At 43.2% G+C, this 14,704-nt stretch overlaps 1 protein-coding gene across 8 annotated transcripts in view; it reads left to right on the plus strand.

Annotated features, from left to right (window-relative positions):
* Nucleotides 1-14,338, plus strand: part of KDM5A (lysine demethylase 5A) — a 95,288-nt gene extending 80,950 nt beyond the window's left edge. For 7 of the 8 annotated variants that reach the window (XM_073320852.2, XM_073320910.2, XM_073320879.2 and 4 more), the window contains one exon: nt 523-14,338. In XM_073320852.2, coding sequence (XP_073176953.1) covers nt 523-735 — 213 coding nt within the window. In that variant the 3' untranslated portion in view covers nt 736-14,338. The remainder of the gene's footprint in view (nt 1-522) is intronic. The other variant, XR_012155918.2, reaches the window with a different exon arrangement.
* The last annotated feature ends 366 nt before the right edge of the window (nt 14,339-14,704 follow it).

The raw sequence follows: 14,704 nt of genomic DNA on the forward strand, positions 1-14,704 counted from the left end.
TTGTTTGCTCTGTGCAACTGACTAAACTTGAGTTTCTGCTTCCTTGGGTACTTAAGGAGATAATTGACATAAATACAATGGATTATCTTGGAAGAACATCCCTGAATGTTTAGGCTGGGTATCGTGCAGGTAGCTTTGGGGCAAGTCCGACTTACAAAATTCCCCACATCTGACTGAGAAGAGAGTCCTCGCATTATAGGATGTGATCCTTTCTCAGGATCTATTGATACTACTCAACTGTACTGAAATCTAAACCTAAACTATAGGCCACACTGAAACCAGGCAGCTTCTGCATCTTCAGGACAATACAGGTTGAGTGTGAAGTGATGGAGCTGTAGAAGGCAATGCCAAGGTTGTCTCTCTCTCTCCCTTGGTTTGGACCTAGCAAAGAACTGTCATGACTTTGACGGTTGACTTGAGCAGAGTCCTGGGCTTATTTTCTGACATGGGTCTGGAGAGTTGAATCGGACACCTGTTTCCCTCGCAGGGTTCTTCATGAGGTGTTGATCTTGTCTCTTGCAGGTAGACTGGGTGCAGTGTGATGGTGGCTGTGACGAGTGGTTTCATCAAGTTTGTGTTGGCGTCTCTCCAGAAATGGCAGAGAACGAGGATTACATCTGTATGAACTGCGCAAAGAAACCGATGCAGGGCCCAAGTAGCCCAGCTCATGCACCACCTCCCCAGTTCTTACTGAGCTACAAGCTACCAATGGAAGATCTCAAGGAGACAAGTTAGCAACTACTCAATCTCCCTGGGACTTGGGGAAAATGGACCACCGAGACCCTACTGAAAGAGGGTATTTGAAGCTACTGTAGCCACTCAGCCTCACTACCAAGGATGTACAGCCCTGCAGCAGAGATGGTCCCTTATTGCTGGCTTCCTCTGTACAACGGGGATGTCAGAGTCACAGTGGTTCCAACCCATCAATGCAGACTCCACCTCTGTGGGAGTTCCAGCCAATGTTTTAAATGAAAGTGTTTCCAGCTGAATGTGGGTGCTGCCTTCAGAGACTGAGCAGACATGGGTCTGTTAGATTAGACACTTGGGTGTGTTAGAAGTGCATCTGTGAAACGGGAAGTGGGGTTGGCATGGAATGGGTGGCCATTGGCTGGAGCTCTCAGCCCTACCAGGTTGCCCCATGGAGTCATATTGTCCATGCAGAGATTTGGAAGTTACCTTCAGCCCAGTGGTCTCTCCGTACCAACTGAGCCAACAGGGAAGTGTATGGGAATAATGAACCTGCCTCAATGGCCAGGCAGCTCACACTACATTACAGGGATGGAAGGGGGTGGCTGAATAGCTCTTAGTTTCTATTTTGTAGTTAGAGGGCAAAGGAGCTCAAGGTCTCAGAAATCAGCACTGGTTCTGTTTACCAAAAAGATACCCAGCCCCACCCCACCATGTATATTTTCCTGACAGGGAAAGTCAATCTCCCCGTCCGTCCTGAGGAGGGCCACAAAGCATCAGTTAAGACGTCAGTCTATGCCACAGCTTGGAAAGTAAAGAGCACTTTCCTTCACTATACAGGGGTCATCTCTCCTGTTCTCGGCATTGTTAGTGTTCCGTGCTCCTGTATATTACAGTTGTCTGACACAGGCTGAAGCTGGTGGAGAGATACAGCAAAGTGATCTGTGCCCAGGGATGGGGAGGAATGAGGACAGCCCACTTACCTCATGGGTTACCCTGACATGTGCTTCTGTGAAAACTTCCACTCACAAGTATTTCCAGTATCACGAGCTACAGGCATGGCCTGCCTTGAGCGATACCAGCAAGCAGTCCGCAGATACTGATCACAGCGCAGATCCCCTCCCTGCTGGCTTTGCCTATAATCAGCAGCAGATCCTGTTGGAAGTTGCCCCCGGGTTTGCTGGAGGACAGAGGGTGTGGGGTAATCCTGGGTGACAGTTGTTTTAGTAAATCCATTTTTTAAAAAGGACTTGTTTTTACTTTTTTCTAAATGTCTCAGACTACTGACTTGTTCTATAAATAGATTATTTTTCTTTGATTTTTTTATACTTACCACTGTTACCAGCAGCACAGAGACAGAGGTTCACAAAGCAAAAAACCTGCCCACGGGCTTGGTTTTTTACTCCATTCTTTCCTTGTAGTACAAGGAATTAGCAGTTATCTTCCCCATCCTAGCCTAACCAGCTGCCTGTGTTTAAATAGGTAAATACATTTCACGTGCTACCTTCGTGTTTGGGATTGTTCCTGTTAGCGGGGCACCTGGGCCTTGCTGACTCCAGTCTTTGCTGGCTTTATGTATGTGAGTGTCTGAAGCTGGCCACTGTGCTGTCTTGCCCCCCTTTCCCTGTTGTGTTTCCATTCTTCTACAGTTCTAGGAGTGTTGTACGTAGTGTCCAGTCTTAGTAGAAGCTGGGCTGGGATTTAAAAAAAAATTGACAAAAACAAGTGTTCTGTCTTGACTGTTCTGTGTCCCTTTTTTTGTACTTCAATTTTTGGAGGGTTTTTTAGCTGGCTGAGATGCCAGCTGACATTTTCCAGGCAAAAAAGTAACTAGAAATTCAGCTCAGTCTGCTTCATGTAGATTAACTTCACCTGACTGCTTGTGTGTTCCTGACACCTGGGAAGTGGAGGTGGTGGCAGCGGCTGATTTAAAGGGGAAGGCCTGGGCCTTTGGCAGAAGAAATAATGAGTTGAGACACTGAGGGATAGGGCAGACATTATAGGGCATTGAGTGCCTTGGCATGAGAAGTTGATGTCCATTTCAGCCACTTGCATATAAGAATCGCCATACTGAGTCAGACCAAAGGTCCATCTTAGTCCGGTATCCTGTCTTCCGACAGTGGCCAGTGCCAGGTGTCCCAGAGGGAATGAACAGAGCGGGTAATCAAGTGATCCATCCCATTGCCCATTCCAACCTTCTGGCAAACAGAGGATAGGGACACCATCCCTGCCCATCCTGGCTAATAGCCATTGATGGACCTATCCTCCATGAATTTATCTAGTTCTTTTTTGAATCCTGTTATAGTCTTGGCCTTCACAACATCCTCTGGTAGAGTTCCACAGGTTGACTCTGTGTTGTGTGAAGAAATATTTCCTTTCGTTTGTTTTAAACTTGCTGCCTATTAATTCCATTTGGTGACCCTGAGTTCTTGCGTTATGAGAAGGAGTAAATAACACTTCCTTATTACTTTCTCCACACCAGTCACAATTTTATAGACCTCTATATATTCCCCTCTTTGTCTTTTCTTTTCCAAGCTGAAAAGTCCCAGTCTTATTAATCTCTCCTCATATGGAAACTGTTCCATACCCCTAATAATTTTTGTTGCCCTTTTCTGAACCTTTTCTAATTCCAGTATATCTTTTTTGAGATGGGATGACCACATTTGATTGTAGTATTCAAGATATGGGTGTACCATGGATTTATATAGAGGCAATGTGATATTTTCTGGCTTATTATCTATCCCTTTCTTAATGATTCCCAGCATTCCGTTCGCTTTTATAACTGTCGCTGCACATTGAGTGGATGTTTTTTCAAAGAACTACCCACATTGATGCCAGGATCTCTCTCTTGAGTGGTAACAGCTAATTTAGACCCCCATCATTTTGTATGGATAGTTGGGAGTATGTTTTCCTATGTGAATTACTTTGCATTTATCAACATTGATTTCATCTGCCATTTTGTTGCCCAGTCACCCAGTTTTGTGAGATCCCTTTGTAGCTTTTCACAGTCTGCTTTGGACTTAACTATCATGAATAGTTTTGTATCATTGCAAATTTTGCCAACTCCCTGTTTACCCCTTTTTCCATATCATTTATGAATATGTTAAATAGTATTGGCCCCAGTATACACCTCTATGGGACACCACTATTTACCTCTATCCATTCTGAAAACTGACCATTTATTACTACCCTTTGTTTCCTATCTTTTAACCAGTTACTAGTCCATGAGAGGACCTTTTCTCTCATCCCATGACAGCTTACTTTGCTTAAGAGCCTTTGGTGAGGGACCTTGTCAAGGGCTTGCTGAAAATCTAAGTACGCTATATACACTGGATCTCCCTTGTTCACATGCTTGTTGACCCCACTCAAAGAATTCTAGTAGATTGGTGAGGCATTATTTCCCTTTACAAAACCATATTGACTCTTCTCCAACAAATTATGTTCATCTATGTGTCTGACAATTCTGTTCTTGACTATAGTTTCAACCAGTTTGCCCGATCAGTCTCACCGGCCTGTAATTGCTGGGATCACCTTTGGAGCCCTTTTTTTAAAAATTGGCATCACATTAGCTATCCTTCTGTCATTTGGTACAGAAGCTGATTTAAATGATAGGTTACAAACCACAGTTAGTAGTTCTGCAATTTCACATTTGAATTCCTTCAGAACTCATGGATGAATACTATCTGGTCCTGGTGACTTATTACTGTTTAGTTATCAACTTGTTCCAAAACCACCTCTGATACCTCAATCTGGGACAGTAAAAAGAATGGCTAAGGTTTGGGAATCTCCCTCACATCATCAGCTGTGAAGACCGAAGCAAAGAATTAATTTAGTTTCCCCACGATGGCCTTATCGTCCTTGAGTGCTCCTTTAGCATCTCAATAGACCAGTGGCCCCACTGGTTGTTTAGCAGACTTTCTGTGTCTGATGTACTTAAATTTTTTTTTGCTATTACTTTTTGAGTCTTTGGCTAGCTGTTCTTCAAATTCTTTTTTGGGCTTCCTAATTATATTTTTACACTTCACTTGCCAGAGTTTATGCTCCTTTCTGTTTTACTCACTAGGATGCCTTTTTGCCTCTCACTACTTCTTTTACTTTGTTTAGCCACGGTGGCACTATTTTGGTCCTCTTATGGTGTTTTTAAATTTGGGGTCAACATTTAAGTTGAGCCTCTATTATGGTGTCTTTAAAAAGTTTCCATGCAGCTTGCAGGGATTTCACTTTTGGTGTGCTGTACCTTTTAGTTTCTGTTTAACTAACTTCCTTATTTTTGTGTAGTCCCCCTTTCTAAAATTAAATGCTACAATGTTGGGCTTCTGTGGTGTTTTCCCCACCGCAGGAATGTTACATTTAATTACATTATGGTCGCTATTACTAAGCAGTCCAGCTGTATTCACCTCTTGGACCAGATCCTGTGTTCCGCTTAGGACTAAATCAAGAATCGCCTCTCCTCTTGTGGGTTCCAGGACTAGCTGCTCCAAGAAGCAGTCATTTAAGGTGTCAGACTTTTTCTGCATCTTGTCCTGAGGTGACATGTACCCACTCAACAGGGGAATAGTTGAAATCCCCATTATTATTGAGTTTTTTATTTTTATAACCTCTTATCTCCCTGAGCATTTCACAGTCTCTATCACCATCCTGGTCAGGTGGTTGGTAATATATCTCTACTGCTGTATTCTTATTATTAGAGCATGGAATTACTATCCATAGAGATTCTATGGTACAGTTTGGTTTAAGATTTTTACTTCATTTGATTCTACACTTTCTTTCACATATAGTGCCACTCCCTCACCAGCACGACCCTGTTCTGTCCTTCTGATATATTTTTACCCTGGTATTAGTGTCGCATTGATTATCCTCATTCCACCAAGTTTCTTTGATGCCTATTATATCAATATCCTCATTTAATACAAGGCACTCTAGTTCACCCATCTTATTATTTAGACTTTTAGCATTTGTATATAAGCACTTTAAGAACTTGTCACTTTTTAGCAGTCTGCCATTACATGATGTAATTGAATGGGACTCTTTCTCATTTGACTGTTTCTAATCGAATCCTACCGGTATTTTATCATCTTCCATCTTCTCCTTACTAGGACTTAGAGAATCTCCATTAATAGATCCTCCCCTAAGGGATGTGTCTGTCCGAACCACGTGCTCCTCCTCACCTGTCGGCTTTCCTTCAGCCCTTAGTTTAAAAACTGTTCTATGGCCTTTTTAATTTTAAATGCCAGCAATCTGGTTCCATTTTAGTTTAGGTGGAGCCTATCCTTCCTGTACAAGCTCCCAGTTTTCCAAAAGGTTCCCCAGTTCCTATTAAATCTAAACTCCTCCTCCCTACACCATCATCTGATCCATGCATTGAGACCCTGCAGTTCTGCCTGTCTAACTGGCCCTGCGCATGGAACTGGAAACATTTCAGAGAATACTACCGTGGTAGTACAGTAACTGCATACAGTTCAGAAACTTGTGGCATAGGAGTGGTGAGCGATGCCATAGCAAACTGAACAAGGACTCATTCCTATTTATAGCCTTTCTTTGCATCCTATCATGTGATTATACTGCAAAGAGAATCCTGAAGAGCATCCCTTAGCAAACAGGGTGAATGTTCATGTTTCTCTGAGCCAAGATATGGAGAATCTTCATCCTGGTGTCTTCCAAAGAACGTGAGCCAATGGGGGAAGAATCGCCAGCCAGAGGATGGTGTGTTCAGTTGCTCTGCCCGTTCCTTGCAGGTTTAGCCAACTCTAAACAAAAAGCCAATGGGTAGGTACTGGAATTGAACACAATATTGATTGCTAATTTTCAGGCTAGCACCCTTTTGAAATGCTAGATGTACTTACTTTCTCAGGAATGAGGGAGTGTGCCTAATCTGTTTGTGCTTTCAAGTTTTCAGAACCAAGACAAAAGGCCATAGCTACCCTACATTGTATGTGTAACTTTGTTTAGAAAAAAAAGGAAAGTTTATGAAAAAAATGGTAGTGGTAGAAGATAGCACTATTCAGAACCAAAAATTATGCTTAGAATTACATTCACAAATCCCTAATTGCTTAGTAATTTGGATTTTGTCTTTGTGAGACCAAAAAAAAAACCACCAACAAAACACATAATCCAATGCTAACCTGAGGAAGGCTCTTCCTTAAATGTCTACCTTTTTTTCAGCCATAGTAAACAATCTCACCTGCAATAGCCAGAACTAAAATATGTACTAAAATTGCATGTTCTGGTGCATACAGATGACCCCATAATAGTTACTAAAGTAGTTAACTGTTACTGAGGTAGCTTCTCTTAATGAGAATAATTTTTTCATTGAACCTGAGAGGGGAACATCCATTGCACAATGACCATGTAGAACATACTGCCTCAATACTGAGACCAAGGGTTTAGCAGGATTTAAAGAAGGATTAGGCATTTATGTGGTTAATGAGAACACACACAGTTAAGCTAAATGGTCTGTGTGTATGTGTGATGTGATACATTTTTATGCTTCGGGGTGCAGATCACATAACTAACATATTAGGAAGAACTCTCTGTGCAGGTTATTCCATAATTATCTGTTAGATTCTTGCCCTTTCCTCTATACTAACTATTGATTGCAGAAGACAGGAATTGCTTTGTCCGTCGCTGAAATATAGCCACATATGGACTCAAATACAACAGCTGCTTAATAGTGCATGGCAACCCTACACACCTATTCAGCTCAGGAAGTGAAGAGTATGTTATCCTATTGAAACTGTAGCATGTATTTACGTATCTAGAATGCAGTCACCCAGACAGGAATTTCCTTAAGTCAGTAGGGTTTAATATCTTATGAAAATTGCCATGGAATCTTTAGAAATCAAAAACGGGCAGGTCTTTGGATGAAAGCTACAACCAAAGGCTACCTCCAGCACTGTAAAGCCCCCTAACCCTAGGCATTGGGTCTGCACTAACAGAGAGAGAGAGCGCAATTTGAACTACAAGTACAGTTTCCTACAGCAGTTGTCTTCAGAGGTCTCATCTAAATGTTGACAGCCCCAATCTGCTTAGTTATGAGAGCCCAGCCTGAGCTGACATGGCTCTCAACAGCTTTCTGAGATAGTTGTCCATTACACCCATTATTATAGGTAGGCACACTGATGCAGAGTGAAATTAAGTGGTCTCAAAGTGATTCAGTGAGAGATGGGAATAGAAATGAGGACTCTGATCTCCCATTCTCCTGTCTAACCACAAGATAATAATGAAGACTGCATAGGTGTTTCTAGCATTCACAGAAGAGCTTGGGACATTAGGCGAACAAGAAAATGATGGACCCTAAAGGGTTAATAGCTTTTAGCAGGATCAGTTCTATTTCCATTATGGTATACTGGGGCAGATAAGATAAAATGGCTCCTAGAATGCAGCGAGGAGTATAGGAAACTCCAAATGGCAGATTCAAGGTCCAAAAGATGCTGCTGCACTGTCAGCTAATGTGGACTAGTAAACACGAACACTTGACCCAGGTGATAAGACATACTGCATGTACCATTTTGCTCTAGCTAGTGCAGCCTTAATGGTGGGTAATCCTTGCATACGCAGCTGTTTACACAGAGAAGTTACAAATTAACCTAGACAAAGTCATCTAGTCAGCTCTTGCCCCAGGTTTTTCCCCTGCTCTAAGGGAACTAAAAAACGTCCAAACCTTTCGTTCACTGACACAAGTAGTTTTCTGCCCTAGAGTAACTGTCACCTTTGCCCTGTGCAATAGGTGATTGCCAATTGTGGCTATGGTAGAACCATCTCTTGTCACCAGGTAAGTTCATAAAACAAATGTTGCTAGAAAATGGACACTGTAGGAAAACCAAAGAAACCCAAGAGCTGTTTACAGGAGTTGCTGGTTTCTCCTCCCATGTGTGTAGTGATTTGGGTGTTCCGGTCTTCAGCTCTTGCAGACAAGTTCATTCATCTTCCATGTTATACTTGAGAAAATGAAGCAATTTTTAAAATCATCCATTTTATAACTTGTTTTGTGGGAAGTGGTGTGAAGGTCTCCTGGAAAAGGCTGAGACGCTTTGGCCATTTTATTATGAAGAGTTGAGGCTCCTTTATTTAGAGAAGCAAATGAAAATGGGAAGGAGTCCAAGCTCCCTCAATACCTATTTTCCTACAGTCCCCGGAGCATACTCAGACCACCCACCCACACCCCAACCCAAACATGATCCCTGCTTGGTGCAAACACAGTCAACAGGGAGAGAATAAATTCAACACTTACCAATTCTAATCACGCCACAGTGGGAAAATAACAAATGCACTATGGCAGCTGGAAACTGCACAGTGACTTGAGAGATTCAGAACAGCGAATCTCATGCAGCGAGATGAGTTTCAGTACAAATGAATGTCAAGACACATGCCAAAGGCAAAGAAATGAACAGCAGAGATACAAATCCTTGCTGATCTTAAACACAAAAAAGAATGGACAAATGACCAGGGAGGAGTATAAAAATATTGCTCAGGCATGCAGGAGTGAAATCAGGAAGGCCAAATCACACTTGGAGTTGCAGCTAGCAAGAGATGTTAAGAGTAACAAGGGTTTCTTCAGGTATGTTAGCAACAAGCAGAAAGTCAAGGAAAGTGTGGGCCCCTTACTGAATGAGGGAGGCTACCTAGTGACAAAGGATGTGGAAAAAGCTAATGTACTCATTTTGCCTCTGTCTTCACAAACAAGGTCAGCTCCCAGACTACTGTACTGGGCAGCACAGCATGGGGAGGAGATGACCAGCCCTCTGTGGAGAAAAGTGGTTCAGGACTATTTAGAAAAGCTGGACGAGCACAAGTCCATAGGGCCAGATGCGCTGCATCCGAGGGGGTTAAAGGAGTTGGCGGATGTGATTGCAGAGCCATTGGCCATTCTCTTTGAAAACTCATGGCGATCGGGGGAGGTCCCAGATGACTGGAAAAAGGCTAATCTAGTGCCCATCTTTAAAAAAGGGAAGGAGGAGGATCCGGGGAACTATAGGCCAGTCAGCCTCATCTCAATCCCTGGAAAAATCATGGAGCAGGTCCTCAAGGAATCAGTTCTGAAGCACTTAGAGGAAAAGAAAGTGATCAGGAACAGTCAGCATGGATTCAAAAGGGCAAGTCATGCCTGACTAATCTAATTGCTTTCTATGACAAGATAACTGGCTTTGTGGATGAGGGGAAAGCAGTGGACTTGTTATTCCTTGACTTTAGCAAAGCTTTGACAAGGTCTCCCACAGTATTCTTGCCAGTAAGTTAAAGTAGTATGGGCTGGATGAATGGACTATAAGGTGGATAGAAAGCTGGCTAGATTGTCGGGCTCGACGGATAGTGGCTCCATGTCTAGTTGGCAGCCAGTATCAAACGGAGTGCCCCAAGGGTCAGTCCTGGGGCTGGTTTTGTTCAATATGTTCATTAATGATCTGGAGGATGGCGTGGCCTGCACCTCAGCAAGTTTGCAGATGACACTAAACTGGGAGGAGTGGTAGATATGCTGGAGGGTAGGGATAGGATACAGAGGGACCTAGACAAATTAGAGGATTGGGCCAAAAGAAATCTGATGAGGTTAAACAAAGACAAGTGCAGAGTCCTGCACTTAGGACGGAAGAATCCCATGCACCACTACAGACTAGGGACCGAATGGCTAGGCAGCAGTTCTGCAGAAAAGGACCTAGGGGTTACAGTGGACAAGAAGCTGGATAGGAGTCAGTGTGCCCTTGTTGCCAAGAAGGCCAATGGCATTTTGGGATGTATAAGTAGGGGCATTGCCAGCAGATCGAGGGACGTGATCATTCCCCTCTATTCGACATTGGTGAGGCCTCATCTGGAGCACTGTGTCCAGTTTTGGGCCCCACGCTACAAGAAGGATGTGGAAAAATTGGAACGCGTCCAGTGGAGGGCAATAAAAATGGTTAGGGGACTGGAACACATGACTTATAAGGAGAGGCTGAGGGAACTGGGATTGTTTAATCTGCAGAAGAGAAGAATGAGGGGATAGCTGACCACTATGTGTAGAAAGTGAATAAGGAAAAGTTATTTACTTGTTCTCATAATATAAGAACTAGGGGCCACCCAATGAAATGAACGGGCAGCAGGTTTGAAAACAAATAAAAGGAAGTTCTTCACTCAGCGCAGAGTCAACCTGTGGTGGTTGTGGAGGAGGTTGTGAAGGCTAGAACTACAACAGGGTTTAAAAGAGAACTAGATAAATTCATGAAAGTTAAGTCCATTAATGGCTATTAGCCAGGATGGGTAAGGAATGGTGTCCCTAGTCTCTATTTGTCAGAAGGTCGAGATGGATGGCAGGAGAGAGATCACTTAATCCTTACCTGTTAGGTTCGCTCCCTCTGGGGCACCTGGCACTGGCCACCATTGGTAGATAGGATATTGGGCTGGATGGACCTTTGGTCTGACACCGTATTGCTATTCTTATGTTTTAGTTTCCAAGTTGAGTTAAAGTGCAGCCCCATGTACAGGGCATTGCACTAATCCAATCTTGAGGAGACAAGTATTGCTTTGCTTTATGAAGTTTTAAAAGGCTTGGGGGGAGGGGGGCACATTTCTGAAGAGGATAGGACTCTCTCCCACTCTCCTTCCCCCAGGAAATACTGCCACAGCTGCAGTCCAGCTGAAGCACTCAACTTGTAGTTCCCACCAACCTATGGTACAACATTCACTGAGAGGCCTTCAGCTTCGGAACCATTTCTCCATCTTGCACTGATACAACCGAGTGTTGATTTTCAGGGCATGGTGCAAGGCCTGCCTTTTTACATAGGTCTTTAAGAGAGGAAAGTTTTAATGTTGGGGTTGAATTTTTATTAGGGATTGCTGGTGGCTCTCGCTGAACTAGCCCTCCTTTCAAAGGTACCCAGAGTAACAGACATCTTTTTTCAAAGTGGTAGCCATGTTAGTCTGTATCAGCAAAAACAATGAGGAGTCCTTGTGGCACCTTAGAGACTAACAAATGTATTTGGGAATAAGCTTTCTAGCCCACGAAAGCTTATGCCCAAATAAATTTGTTAGCTTCGAAGGTGCCACAAGAACTCATTGTTTTTGCAGACATCTTTTTATGTCTCATTAGATAGCTGTTTCCTCATTTCATACAATCACAGAATATCAGGGTTGGTAGGGACCTCAGGAGGTCATCTAGTCCAACCCCCAACTAAATCATCCCAGCCCGGGCTTTGTCAAGCTTGACCTTAAAAACCTCAAAGGAAGAAGATTCCACCACCTCCCTAGGTAACACATTCCAGTGTTTCACCAAGCTCCTCGTGAAAAAGTTTTTCCTAATATCCAACCTAAACCTCCCCCCTGCAACTTGAGACCATTACTCCTTGTTCTGTCATCTGCTACCACTGAGAACAGTCTAGATCCATCCTTTTTGGAACCCCCTTTCAGGTAGTTGAAAGCAGCTATCAAATCTTCTTTGATATCCCACTCATGATTTTATAGACCTCTATCATATCCTTCCTTAGTCTCCTCTTTTCTAAACTGAAAAGTCCTAGCCTTTTTAATCTCTCCTCATATGGGACCCATTCCAAACCCTTAATCATTTTACTTGCCCTTCTCTGAACCTTTTCTAATGCCAGTATATCCTTTGAGATGAGGAGATCACATCTGTACACAGTATTCAAGATGTGGGCGTACCATGGATTTATATAAGGGCAATAGGATATTCTCAGTCTTATTCTCTATCCCTTTTTAAATGATTCCTAACATCCCATTTGCTTTTTTGACTGCCGCTGCCAACTGTCTGGGCGTCTTCAGAGAACTATCCCCAATGACTAAGATCTCTTTCCTGATTAGTTGTAGCTAAATTAGCCCCCATCATGTTGTATGTATAATTGGGGTTATTTTTTCCAGTGTGCATTACTTTACATTTATCCACATTAAATTTCATTTGCCATTTTGTTGCCCAATCACTTAATTTTGTGAGATCTTTTTGAAGTTCTTCAGTCTGCTTTGGTCTTAACTATTTTGAGCAGTTTAGTATCATCTGCAAACTTTGCCACCTCACTGTTTAGCCCTTTCTCTAGATCCTTTATGAATAAGTTGAATAGGATTGGTCCTAGGACTGACCCTTGGGGAACACAACTAGTTACCCCTCTCCATTCTGAAAATTTACCATTTATTCCTACTCTTTGTTCCCTGTCTTTTTAACCAGTTCTCAATGTATGAAAGGATCTTCCTTCTTATCCCATGACAACTTAATTTACGTAAGAGCCTTTGGTGAGGGACCTTGTCAAAGGCTTTCTGGAAATCTAAGTACACTATGTGCACTGGATCCCTCTTGTCCACATGTTTGTTGACCCCCTCAAAGAACTCTAATAGATTAGTAAGACACGATCTCCCTTTACAGAAACCATGTTATCTTTTTCCCAACAATTTGTTCTTCTGTATCTGACAATTTTATTCTTTACTATTGTTTCAACTAATTTGCCCAGTACTGACATTAGACTTACCAGTCTGTAATTGTAAACTGATGTAGAAGGTAGTGGCCTGCCTGGTAAGTGCTGTGCTGTGATAGGACATCAGTGGTCAGCCATCTGCACTGGAGAAAGGCACAAATCACATGTCCTGTTCCCAGATCCATGAACAAAGCATTATGAGGCACAGCTGTTCTATGGTCAACTGATGGTAGCTGGAGCTGAAACGCTAGTCCCAGAATGTGAATGAGAGTAACTGATGGTAGACACGTCCTCAAAGTAGGGTGTGAGAAATCAATGTGACATCTACTCACTACTTCCCTCCGCCTGTGAACTTCACCTTAGCCATATCCAAATTGAGCTTTAGACAGCTTGCCTCTCTCTTCCAAGCCTCAATCTCCAAATGCGACCAGGTGCTCAACAGCACTGGCAGAATCAGGCCTGGCAGAGAACAAGAGCTGGGTGTTGTCAGCATACTGATCATTCTGCATCCCATACTTCCTTGCTAACCCTCTTAAAGGTCCTATATACCTATTAAACAGGAGCAGAACGGGGATGAGGTGGAACCCTACAAAACTCCAAAAAACAGCACTCTAAGGGGGACAGAACATTGATTCAGGACAAGTGGCTCATGCCAACTTTTGGGAACACTTGGTCAGGGAGGAATGGAACCACCCAAGAGCAGCCCTATCTATTGCTGGTGCAGTTCACAGGTGAGTCTTTGATACCTTATGGTCATTGATATCCTGGCAGCTGATTGCTCGAACGTCAGGATGAACACATGATCTTCATCCATTGCCAGGAGGTGATCAACCAATGGCACCTGTGCAATTGCTGTTCTATATCAAGACTGACAAGGGTTAAGGAGATTTGAGGCTCTTATGCTACTCTGGGAGTTGTCTCAGCACAGTCTTCTCAATAACTGTTAACCAGGAATGTAAGATTGGATACTGGACAACAGTTAGCTAAATAGTGTCGTGTTAGTTTCATGAGTGAAGACCATGCAGCAGCTTCCTTGAGTGAAACTGGCATCTTGCCCTTTGTAAGAGAAGAACTGATAGATACAGGTGCGGTCTCTGGGTTGTCAGCAGAGCAGCAGCACATTCTGGGATGTAGAGGTGTCGTTTGCTCTTCTGCGCTTCATCAAAGACAATGTTATATCTTCTTACTATATGTTCCATTCTATGCAGCCGATGAAGTGGCCTGTGGCCCATGAAAGCTTATGCTCTAATAAATTTGTTAGTCTCTAAGGTGCCACAAGTCCTCCTGTTCTTTTAACAGAATCAAAGTCTCTCCTGTCTCCCTTGATTCCAGTTGGGGTGAATGCCAGTACTCAAAGGATTTTTGTTCAGTGCTTGTTTTTTTGTTTTTTACTCCTCCATCCTTTACTTCCTTGTGCCTGAATACGATAATAGGCGCATGACTGCGGTTTGCTGTGTGGCTGAGGAAAGCAAGCAGGAGTACCTTCCACAGCTGTTGTGCAAATTGCACCTCCCATCCATGGCAGACTGAGTCAAGCTGCACCTCCAGCAGTCTCTAGAGACTGACACTGTCATTTGGCTCAGAGCTCCAGCCTCCGCTTGCCAGAAATTCAAAGACTGAGTCTCCTCCACAGT

This window comes from Lepidochelys kempii, chromosome 1 (genome assembly GCF_965140285.1).
Source record: "Lepidochelys kempii isolate rLepKem1 chromosome 1, rLepKem1.hap1, whole genome shotgun sequence".
Lineage (NCBI taxonomy): Eukaryota > Metazoa > Chordata > Testudines > Cheloniidae > Lepidochelys > Lepidochelys kempii.